General features: G+C 47.2%; 1 protein-coding gene across 4 annotated transcripts in view; it reads left to right on the forward strand.

Annotated features, from left to right (window-relative positions):
• Positions 1–12139, forward strand: part of FLVCR2 (FLVCR choline and putative heme transporter 2) — a 58585-nt gene extending 46446 nt beyond the window's left edge. For 2 of the 4 annotated variants that reach the window (XM_031454095.2, XM_010976472.3), the window contains 5 exons: positions 3005–3115; positions 4252–4357; positions 4517–4628; positions 5216–5271; positions 8901–9626. In XM_031454095.2, coding sequence (XP_031309955.2) covers positions 3005–3115; positions 4252–4357; positions 4517–4628; positions 5216–5271; positions 8901–8999 — 484 coding nt within the window. In that variant the 3' untranslated portion in view covers positions 9000–9626. Of the gene's footprint in view, positions 1–3004; positions 3116–4251; positions 4358–4516; positions 4629–5215; positions 5272–5878; positions 5949–8900; positions 9627–11596 lie in introns of those variants that run through there. The other 2 variants (XM_064486133.1, XM_031454094.2) reach the window with 2 other exon arrangements.
• Positions 12140–12360: the final 221 nt, after the last annotated feature.

Genomic DNA, 12360 nt, shown 5'->3' on the forward strand with positions numbered 1-12360 from the left:
ATATGTAGTTGCAATTTGTCACCATACAAAGACATTAGATAGTTATTGACTATATTCCCTACACTGTACATTTCATACCTGAGACTCATTTATGTTGCAACCGCAAGTTTGTGCCTCTTAATCTCTCTCACTGTTTCTTTCCTCCCCCAACCCCATCCACTCTGGCAACCACCTGTTCTCTCTGTCTGTGCTTCTGTTTTGTTATGTTCGTTCACTTGTTTAGTTTTTTAGGTTCCACGTATAGTATCATACGGTATTTGTCTTTCTCTGTCTGACCGTTTTCACTTAGCATAGTATCATCTTGGTCCATACATGTTACAAATGGCAAGATTTCATTCTCTTTTATGGCTGAATAATATTCCATTGTATATATGTGTATATATATATATATGTGTGTGTGTGTGTATATATATATGTATGTATATGTGTATATATGTGTGTGTGTGTGTGTATCTATCTATCTATCTATCTATCTATCTATCTATCTATCTATGTATATCTCCATCTATTTGTTTTCTTTATCTGTTCATCTATTGAGGGCACTTAGGTTGTTTCCATATCTTGGCTATTGTAAATAATATTACAGTGAACCATGGGGTACATATATCTTTTTAAATTAGTGTTTTCATTTTCTTTGGCTAAACACCCAGGAGTGGAATGGCTGGATCAGACGGTAGTTCTATTTTAAAGTTTTTGAGGAATCTCCATACTGTTTTCCACAGTGACTGTACCAATTTACATTCCCACCAACAGTGCATGAGGGTTCCCTATTTCATGTGCTTGTTGGCCATATGTATGTTGTTTGTTTTTGATGTTGAGTTATATTAGTTCTTTGCATATTTTGGATATTAACCCCTTATCAGATATATCATTTGCAAACATCTTTGCCCATTCAACAGGTGGCCTTTTAATTTTGTTGATAGGTGTGGTTACCCAGCTAACTCGGTGGGTAGAGCATGAGACTCTTATTGTTGTTGATTGTTCCCTATGCTGTGCAAAAGCTTTTTAGTTTGATGTAGTCTCATTTGTTTATCTTTACTTTTGTTTCCCTTGCCTGAAGAGACATATCCAAAAATATATTACTCAGACCAATGTCAAAGCGTGTACCACATATATTTTCTTCTAGGTTTGTGATTTCAGCCTTTACGTTTTAGTCTTTAATCCATTTTGAGTTTATCTTTCTACATGGTGTGAGAGAGTAGTCCAGTTTGATTCTTTTGTGTATAGCTGTCCGGTTTTCCCAACACCATTTATTGAAGAGGCTTTTCCCCCATTGTATATTCTTGCCTTCTTTGTTGTATGTTAATTACCCATATCAGTGTGGATTCACTTTGGGGTCTCTGGTCAGTTCCATTGATCTATGAGTCTGTTTTGTGCCAGTTCCATACTGTTTTGATTACCATAGTTTTGTGGTATAGTTTAAAATCTGGGAGCAGTGATAACAGTTTTGTTTGACTTTCTCAAGATTGTTTTGGCTATTTGCGGTCTGTTGTATTTCCATAAAAATTTTAGACTTATTCTATCTCTGTGGAAAATTCCATTAGTATTTTGAGACAGATTGCATTGAATCTGCTGATTGCCTTGGGTTAGGTTGTTTGTTTGAGATGTCTCATTTTTTCTAAGATAGGCTTGTATTGCTATAAACTTCCCTCTTAGAACTGCTTTTCCTGTGTCCCATAGATTGTGAATCCTTGTGTTATTTTCGTCCCCAGGTGTATTTTGATTTCTTCTTGATTTCTTCAGTGACCCAATGGCTGTTTAGTAGCATACTGTACTAGCCTCCACTTGTTTGTGGTTTTTGCACTTTTTATCTTGTAGTTGATTTCTAGTCTCACAGTGTTGTTATTAGAAAAGATGCTTGATATAATTTCAATTTTCTAAAATTAGTCATGTATTTCTTGTAGGGCTTTTATAAGTGTTGAATGAAATAATAAATGCATGTAAAGTGCTTAAGAGAATCCCTGGCACCCAATAAATGCAGTATTAGTTTCTCATAACCATACTATCTATCTGCTGGTGCCCTCTGACTCCCATCATGTTTGTGGCTTCAAGGGGGATGAGTAAAGGCTTTAAGGCTTTGTCCATTCTCCATTGTCTGGTGCTGATGTCTGTGGCAGGGGTGAGAGGGATGTGCAGAGCCCATTTCCTCAGTAATAGGACAGGAAGAGGAATTCAGGTCCAAGTGCAGGAGTCAGGGCCACAGCAGAGTCCTGAGTGGGCAAAGTGGGCAGAGGGGTGTGTGAAGGGGCACAAGTAGGGTGAGCCTAACACAGAAACCAGCACGTTGCTGACGGTCCTTCTGAGGGTTCTGCAAAGGGAAGTGCACTGGGAATGGCAGAGCTTTCTCACCCTGGCTTTGGAGTCAAGGGCTTAGTTCCGGGCTAGAACCTCCCTTGGTTGCCCTGTGTAGAGCGAAGTAGTTCAGACTGAGCCTGGGAAGCTGTGCTGCGTCTGTGCAGGTGGCAACAGGATGAACTTAGAGACACTGGAGAGACTCTCAAAGTCAAGTCATTGCCCAGCACTGTTATGGGGCCTGGAGGCAAAGCAGACAAGCAGAATTGGCTTCTGGGGTCCCACATGCCACGGCTACCTAATCACAGCTGTTGTGTGTCCTGTTTGTTTGTTTGTTTTTAGGTGGAGGGGAGGAGGAGAGGAAAGGGCTTTGGGCTTCTTGCTTGTGGGCAGGTCGTGACAAGGCCAGGTGCAGTGTGATCCTGTCGAGAGGGATCTGCAGGAGAACACAGAGCTGCAAGATGGCTCCATACTGTCCTGGTCTTACCTTTTGTGGCACTGACCATGGTGTAATTAAATAATTATTTGTCTGACCATTGGTTTGGTGTTCACAAACCTCATGGACAGAAAATTCTATGAGAGCTGGGTGCATAGAAGGTGCCCAATAGGTGGGGGTAGGGAGGGAGGGATGGAGGAAGGGAGGAAGGAAGGGGAAAAAAGATCCTGTTAAAGTTCACAGTATATGACTCAACTTCATTGCTTCTGCTTGTAGGGAAACCACGCTGGTGGTCTATATCATGACTCTGGTGGGCATGGTGGTGTACACAGTGACCTTGAACCTGGGACACCTCTGGGTAGTGTTCATCACAGCTGGCACAATGGGGTAAGTTCATCTCTAACCTGTTTACCAGGAAAGCAGCATCCCATGGCTCCTAGAGCTGCCGACACCCTAGGAAGCAGTATGGATCCCTCTGCTGGTTTCTCACTGACCTCCAGAAATGTGGAAATGGGGGACAGAGGTCATATTTACTTGTAGGACTTCAGAAGGCCGCCTGGGACTTCAGGGCCCATTCGTGCCGATAGGATAGACTATGTCCTTCACAGATGTCTGGGAGGCTAGGCAATGTTTAGAGTCTTTATTAGCTCTGCCTGGGACAACATGGCATCACGGGAACTATGCAGGGCTTGGAATCAGAAAGCGTGGGACCTGGTCTCAGTTCTGCTGCTGACCATCTAAAACCACAGGCACCTCCCTTAATCACTCTGAGACTCAGTTTCCTCATCTGTAAATGAATATGAGTGGCCTGCTTTGTAGAGTTGTTGGAAGGAATGAGAGAGAGAATCCATGTGAATGCAGCACAAAGTGTGTTGCAGACGCAAGAGATCAGTGCTGGCCGTTTCTAGACCTACTGTATGAGAAAGTGTGGGAAATGGTGCTCCTTCCACAGGGGTCTCTGCTCAGCTTTACTTCCCGCTTACCTTCCTGTGGGCGATACTCACGTGCCACACACACACACACACCCACACACACCCACCCCACACCCCCCCACACACACACAGAGTCCTCAGCTGGTGACTCTCTGGAGAGAAAGAAGGAGGACTCTGAGTTCCACCTTCCAGGTCCCAGAGAGCCATGGAGATGCTGTTCGGTACCCAGGGACTACCCCCTCCCAACACAGGGCCTGTGTACCTATCACACAGAAGTTCTCAGCTGAGGCCTGAACATTCCAGGCCTCCAGACCCCTTGTAAATGCTGACCCCGCCTGTAACTGATGCCTGGACATAAAAGAAGCAGGGACCCCCAAAGGTTTCCTGAGCCCAAAGCCTGAACTTCTTCCTGGCCTGCCAGCATCCCACTTTCCTTGGAGTGGCCGCCTAGGGGATGACCTGATTTTCAAGGTCCTGACATCTCTTAATGGAGGAAAGAGAACAGGAAAGGAGGTGTAGGGAGGAGGTAGGCTCCCTGTCCTCCTTTTTCTGGACATCTCCATCACCTTGTTTCTGTGATCTGGCCTTCAGCTTCTTTATGACTGGCTACCTCCCTCTGGGATTTGAGTTTGCAGTGGAGCTGACATACCCAGAGTCAGAAGGCATGTCATCCGGCCTCCTCAATGTGTCTGCTCAGGTAGGACTCTCATTTGGGGGTGGCCCTGAAGCGGAGGCTCTTCCCACCTTCCCCTGCCACCCCAGGCTTGGCCAGTGTAAGCCTTGCGTGTGGCAGCTCAGTTTCCCTGTGGGATAGTTGGCTGGGCCCTTGCTTCCAGACTTCTCTGTCCCTTTGCAGGTATTTGGGATCATCTTCACCATCTCCCAAGGCCAGATTATCGACAACTATGGAACCCTGCCTGGGAACATCTTCCTGTGTGTGTTCCTCACCCTTGGAGCAGCCCTCACTGGTGAATTGGGGTCTCAGGACAATATGATGCTCTGACTGCTCATGGGTTTAGGCTGTTGGCAATTTGGGGCCCCAGTGTCTTGACTGATCATATAACTAGGGGTTCACAAGCATGAGGGAGAGAGGAAAGGGCTTGTTAGGAACTCCATTTGACAGGAATGCATGTTTTGGTGGAATTAACATAGGTTTTGGCCCCAAAAGACCCTTGTATGAATCCTAGGCTATGACACTGACCTCCATAGCTTTTGACCGTGGGCAAGTGGACCAACTTCTGGGAGCTTCATTTCCCTGATCTGTAGAATGGGGATTGTGAGGATTGGAGCAGTGTGTGCACACTGCCTGCAAATAGAAGTGATCTGTTAGTGGAGGCCATTGTCATCACTGGCTTCTGCCTGTCAGGGACAACAGTGGTCCCCAGGCTCCATCAAGTTGGCTGAAGGTAGCCCCAGTTCCCTGGAGTATCTGAGGGAGGTGTGGGATAGCTGTGATCCTTAACAGAATGAGGGTGCCCTCTGGCGGATGAACTTGACCGTTGTTCTGCTTGATAACTGTCTCTGTTGCCTTTCCTTCTGGATCCCTGGACCTCAGCATTCATTAGGGCAGACCTCCGGAGGCAGAAGGCAAACAAGGAAGCTCCTGAGAATGTAAGTATGTGGGAGCTGCTGGGCGGAGATCTGGGTGGTGGGGGGGCCTGGGTTGGCTGAGGATGTGGCGTCAGGGGAGGGGGTGGAGGGAGCTCCCAGAGTAGCTGGTTTGGTGGGGGCTCTGCATCACACACAGCAATGAAGAGTTTCCTCAGGGGGTGTCTCAGCCCTGCTTTTCTGCTGCCCTTTCCTGGGCTCCTCTCCTGCTTCCTTCCCTCCTCCTGGCCCCCTTGCTCTGCTCTCCAGAGTGTGTCACTGTTGTCACAGTCTGCTGAGCAACACCCTCCCCTTGGATCCCAACACAAGTCCTGAGGCCCTGGCCCCTCCCCTTTCAGCTGGGGGTCAGTGGCTGGAGAGGAAGGGTGGGCACCAGGCGGCCCCCATCCTGTCATGGCAATGGTGGCCTCGAGGCAGTTTCTCTCCTGGCAGTGCCATGGGGATGGAGGGACTGGACTAGCGGGTTGTCAGTAGGGCTGTGAAAGGACAGGTCAGGAGCGGGGAGTTGGTGGTGGGGGAAGGGGAGAGGAGCAGGACAGGAGTGTGATCTAGCCCAGGAAAGTGTCCCCATCTGCTCTCACTGGCTGGGAACTATTTTATCTATTGTTAGGTGTCAAACCTGTGCCAGGATGAAAGGAATTTCAACTCTGAGAAGGAGTGAAAGTGGGATGTAAAAATAAATAAATTAAAAAAAAACACACACAAAACCTATTACAGAGGTAATACATGTTCTTTGTAGGAAAAAAACTGAAAAATACAGAAAAGTGTATGAAATTTAAAAGTCATCTATAACACCATCACCTGGAGATGAGGTGCTGGGTTTTTGCACTACTTTTATATGTCTATGTCCACATGTAATATGTATGTGTATATATGTCCACATGGAATATATGTATGTGGAGATTATATGTATGTATTTTTTAAACAAAAACAGAATCTTGTTCTGTCTGCTTTTTGCTAGTTGTGAACACTTTATCAGGTCGTTAGTCCCTTACAACACACTTTCAATGACTGCACAGTGTTCTAATGATGCACATGGATAAACATGATTTACTAACAGTTTTCCAGTCTGAGAACATTGAGGTTGTTTCCCATTGTTGATATAAACAATGTTGCGATTGATGTCCTGGAAGCTGAAGTTTTGGGCATGTTCTTAAGCATACTATTTCCTTAGAAATGGATCAGTGGTCTTGGATATTTTTAGGACTTTGATGTATATTGTTGAACTGTTCTTTAGAAGGTACTGTTGGTACTACAAATTTACATTGCTCTAGCCGTGTGTGAGTGCCAACATTGAGGATTTATCATTTTGAAAAATCTTTCCCAATTTTCTAAGGCGAAAAGAGTATCTGAAAGAGATACATTTAGCATTTTAAGGATACATATTGGCAGATGGATGATAATCTTTAGTTCCTTCCTGTCTGTCTTCTGATCTCAGGCTCTAGAGTTGGCAGGCAGCAGCCAGGGGCAGGTGGAGGGAGGCACCTAGGACAGGAGATTCCATGGGAGATAGGGAAAGCCTGAGATGGGAACGTTATTGTCAGCAGCATGTGGGGACTGTGGCATCACCACTATGTGGCATGGATGAGGAATCGTGTGATTTGGAACACTTTGGTGACTATATCGTGAGCCTGGGAAGAGGTGCCTGCAATAAAACAGGATAGATTTCCAGTGAAAAGGTTTCAATTTGGAATGTGATATATTGTGTCAAGTGATAAGAGACTTTGTTATGTTTACTTTCTAATCTGTCTTTCCCTTGGCAGACATAGGCAAACAGAGGAAAGTAAAGGTCGCTTGTAATTCTGGCACCCAGAGATAACCTAGTAACATTAGTCACGTGGGCTTTTGTACCTTGCTTGTTTACTTACAAGAGCTTGACAACCTTTCTACACCATTGCACCCCCAAACCGCACAACTACATATGTACATTTCCATGTCCTCTTGCTTATTATTTAGGATGTTCCATATTTTACTCTCCTTGCAGCCAGATGCTTGTCCATGTGGTCCAGGTTTGTTAATAAAGGTTGGAGGTGTTGGCTCAGTACCTTCCGTGTGGACAGAGGGAAACAGCGCTGAGTGGGAACAAGAGACCAATCCTATGATGGGTCTCAGCTTTCAGTGTCCCTGGATACTCAGTGTATGTCTCTAGATGTCCTTTGTATCTGGGGGAGTCTGGTGTTAATTGGGGGGGGGGGGAGTCAGAGTCGTGCTGGAGTGACACCCAGGGAAGCTCGGGCTGTCAGAGGGCATCTCCAGGAGCTGTCCTTTCACACCTCAAGGTGGTCGGTGTAAGTGGGACCTGCAAACTGTCACACGGAGTCACTCTCAGAGCCAGGTGAAGATGGGGCAGGCAGGGCATCTGGACAGAGCTGCTCTTTCTAATCAATGAGGTGTGTTGTTTTGGTAAAAAAGAGACTGAACTTGTGGCTTGGGGGTAATGACTGACCTTGATGATGAAGATCTCCCTTTGGGTTTCCATTTTTCTTCCAGTTGGTAGTTCTCGGCCACAGAGAGACTGACCCATGTTTGATTGTGATTTTGAGGTGATGGCTATGGAGGAGGTGGCTGTGTGTAGGTTTGTGTGTCAGAGAGAGAGGAGACTGCCTGATTGGCTGAAGTCAGCTGCCGGCTGCTTGAGTGAGGGCTTCTCATGGCTGATGTGGACCTGGTGCCCAAAGTTAGCAACATGGAGAATGGGAAGTTTGGGTTTCTCCGGCTGTTACCATGGCCACGAGCTAGCCCTGAGACATCCTTGGGGAGGGAGCACCATTTGTCCAAATGATTGCGGAGTCTAGCTTGGCCCTGCATGTGCTCCTCCAGCCCTCAAGGTGCTGGCTGTGGGGTGCTGGGTCTGTGCACGAGTCCTTCTGTCTAACGAGATGAGCCCTTGAGGGAAGAAGCAATGTGTTCCGAAAACGGGAGACAAATGCCCACGTTGGCAGTTGGCAACTAGGGGCTTCACAGGATAATTTCCAACCTCTATTTAATTCCCACTCAGTTAACAAGCGTAACGGAGAAGATCTTCCAATCCTGTGCCATCCTTCCCCATGAAACCTGAAGCCAAACTGACCAAACATCTCCTTTTTCTAAGCAGAAAATATATATATACGTATTTTGAGCCATTGAGTTTATATGTGCTATTATGCATCCTGCTTCTGTAAAATTCTTTGTTGCATCTGTTCTTGAACATTATACAATATTCCCCATCCTGGGGGCTCCCTCTGACTGGGGGTTGTCAGCAGTTCTGAGGGAGGTGTATACCTGGCCCTTTGGAGAGCCACGGGGGTTCCATCCAGGTGGTTAAGCTGTTGGAGTTGGAAGCGGGGTGAGCGGAGATCAGTGGCTCTGGCAGTGGTTTATGGTGGCCGTGGCATCACATAAAGCTGGCCTTTCTGTTCTTCCTTTGATGCTGTTGTGATGGGGTATGTGTGTCTGGGGAGACCCCAGTGGCAGGACTTGTGGCAGGGCTGATGCTTCTGTCTTGTTCCCTTTGTTCGCTGTCAGGGATGCTGAGTGCCTCAAACTCTGGTTTTTCTCCACGGAGAACAGACTCACTGACAGGTAGATGCTCCAGCAGGAATGGAGTCCCCTGCCCCTTCACCCCAAGGGCTGCTCCCTCGTTTGTCTTGTAGAAACCCCAGGAGGAGGAGGAGGAGGAGGAGGAGGAGGAGGAGGAGGAGGAGAGCAAACCCAGCAAAGCCCCCACTGCTGTGTCTGAGGAGCACCTCTGAGAGGCAAAGGTGGAGGCGACTCGGGGAACACGGATCACCCCACCTCTTCCATCAGCTCAGCTCTCCTGCCAGCACAACGGGCTTCTCTGGAGCAGCTGTTGGAGGGAACCAGCTGGAATATCCAGGGGTGGACAGCAGTGCCTCTGCCTCCTGGGACCCACTCCCGAGCCTGCGTGGTCCACTGGGGGGAAATGGCACTTTTCACCAAATGCAGATGGGACTCCGTCCCTCCCCTTCATCTTATGGGAGCCAGTGTTGGGAGGCTGGAGAGGACAGTGGGGTCAGTCCCAGCTCCCCGCCTTGCCTCCCCTCTCCACCCCCCACCCCTCGGGAGAAAGCCGGCAAAATTATCAAGGAGAGAAAGCTTATTCAGGAGATTAACTTTTTCTAGTGAGTGTCTTAAGAAGCAGTCCAGTTAGTTGTAAAAGGAGCAGCAGCTGCTGCGGATGAGGGTCACTCTCGGGCGATCAGACTGACGGCTACAGGTCGTGGGAGAGAAAACACCATCAGGACAAAGCCCTCAGGACTCTGGGAGTAGGTTCTCCTGGCTAACATCGGGGTCTCTCTCCAAACCCTCTTTCCTAAGAGCTGATCAAACCAAACATCAATAAACTTGAGAAAACCTTTGTTGTGGGCATGAGGGAGACTTTGGTTTCAGGGAGGTAACTGCCTTGGGATGTGCGGGTGCTTCTGAATTGGGGAACTCTGGTAGCCTGTTTTGGGCAGGGGAGGTTCCTGTCTACATAAGAAGTCCTGGCCCGGGGACTTGGGTGTGAACGTCACCTCTGCTGCCTTCATCTGGACGCTGCCTAAGTGCTCGGGTCTCCAGAGGGAGGGCAGTCCTGCCAACTTCCTGTGACCTTTACTGAAAACTAAGCTGAATTCCTCCCCCTGGAGAGGTCCAGAGTGGCTCTGAGAGATGAGAGGAGAGGGGCAGGACAGGTGGGTCTGCTTGACTAGGTAAGCGTGTTCCGCCTCTGGTGGGGACAGTATTTGCACTCCTAGCCTTTCTCCCCACCTGCTTCTGGCAGTAATCCTTGAACAGATGTTCTGAACTTAAAGGGATTCCCTTCCAACCGGCCCAAGCTGACCTCTCCCCGCCTTGCCTGCTGTTTGGCTCTACTCGTGGGCTTGGGTAGTAGCTCTGGACGCTTGGGGCATTTCTCCTGTGCGTTGAGCTCTGTGATGATGGCCACTGTGCTGTTTTGCTGAGGCCACAGTAGTGGCCACAGCATATTGGAGCAGCCTTAGTGGCAGCAGGGCTGGGGTTCTTGGGCCACTGTGCAAGAGGAGCCCTGTGTGTGTGTGTGTCTGTGTGTGTGTGTGTGTGTGTGTGTGTGTTTACAGATACTCTGTACATAATAAAAGGTGTTTACACTTTGATGGAGAAGTGAGTTGATGGGTGGGAGAGAGGTGAAGACAAAAGTGTACCTTATCTTTTGGATAAGGAGAAAGTGTTTACTCTTCAGCCCCTTAAAATGTATAAACAATGTTTACTGAAACCATTTTTTTTGAAGTACAGTTGATTTATAATGTTGTGTTAGTTTCTAGCGTACAGCATAGTGATTCCATTATACATATATATATTTTTCATATTCTTTTTCATTATAGGCTATTACAAGATAGTGAATACATTGCTTTAATAACATAATTTGTATTTTCTATTTGTTAATACAAGATGTTTTAAGGCAATAAAAGATTCTCCGTGTGGTCTGTCTTGTCACTGGGTAGGGCAGAGATGGCTTTGGAGGTGTGGGGACAGGCTGGACTAGTGGAGACTTGGGGTAGAGGAGCCACTCCTGTGGCCTTCCACTGAGGTAGTCTTCTGTTGACATAGACGTTGCCATCTTAGTGGGTTATTTTTAAAAGTGGAGGCTGAGAAGTTCAGGTGGCCCATGTTGGGGACTGCAACTCAACACCCAATATACGATTGGGGCCATTTCCCATACAGCGTCCACATGAAGACGGTTCACCGGAGTGTGACTGCTACCAGGAGAATCCCCTTTGTTTTGGCTCAGCCTCAAAAGGTGGATTAAATGTTTATGAACCAATCACAGCATCCACACCCCAGATCCCACCTGCCAGAATTGGTTCGGTATCTGCAGTTTTTCTGAATCATTTTTCTTCTGCATTGTCCTACTTGTTGCCACTCTCCCCTTCCCAGTTGTGTGTGTTACCTGGATGGGCTGCAGCAATAAGTTTTGTGCACATTTCTTCTCTAGAGACTTGTGCTGTGCCTGTGGCATTCAGGCACCATACTTGTTAACAGTTCTCAGCTGGAGAGACAACATAACTACTTTAAATCATCTGGGAAGGGAGCCAAGCCTGGGCTGTTAGAGAAATCTGATATTCATAGTATCTGCTATATTCTGTCATTTCTTTAGATCCTTCGGGATCTTGTCTTTATTTATCTGGAATGTTTCTGTGATACATGACTAGAAGATCCACATCATTTTACACTCTCATTCAGTCCTTTCTTAGGTTGGCTCCCTGTGGACCTCTACTTTAATGTTGACTGTGTAAGATCATTGCTTTTCTTAATGTTTCATTAAAATAGTAACAGAAAGGTGACTTGTACTGCTGATCTGTTTTTCCAGGTGTAGTATTGTGGGGATGTAAGCCTGGAATGGCACCATAAAGGAAGCCAGCTTGAGAATGAAGCCAACAGAGGTGGGCAGAGCGGGAAGAATTCCAGAGAAATGGAGCTGAGTCCTGAACAAACCGTTCCTGAAGCCTATAATCCTCTTTCCAGTTTTGTGAGCCCATGTTATCTTTATTACTTAAGGTAGATTTTGTTCCTTTCACCTATAGAGCCTTAACTGATAGAGAATTCCTGTTCAAGTATCAACTTCAAGCTTCCCTTCATGTCCTCACAAGTCCCCTGCCTCCCCTTCTGACTTGTCTCCTACTGTCTACTTTCTAACTTCACTATTCTGTAGTTACAGTGATCTTACTCCTTGAATAAGACTAGATGCCCCCTCTGCCCCAAGTGCCTGCCTTGTGTCTTAAGACATATGATCCCCAGGATTCAAGTCTCAACTCAGATCCCATCTCCTCAGGGAGGCTTTTCCTGATGGGGATCCAAGTTGTGCACCTCCCTCCCCTTCCTGATCACAATACCATGTTTTCTAGAGTTCTTATCACTGTCTGAGGTTATTCTTTCAGGTGTGGGCTTGTTGATAGTCTGTTTCCTTGACCACAGGAGCAGGGACATGGCCTGGGTCATTCATCTCTCTTTCCCGAGTGTCTGGCACAGAATAAGTGTTCAATAGACACTCACTGAAATAGTGAATGGGCTCTCCCATGCCTGTGCTGTGCGTGAGGGCCCAGCCAGCGTGGAGGCCCTCGGGGTTGTGTGTGG

Source organism: Camelus dromedarius, chromosome 5, assembly GCF_036321535.1.
Source record: "Camelus dromedarius isolate mCamDro1 chromosome 5, mCamDro1.pat, whole genome shotgun sequence".
NCBI lineage: Eukaryota > Metazoa > Chordata > Mammalia > Artiodactyla > Camelidae > Camelus > Camelus dromedarius.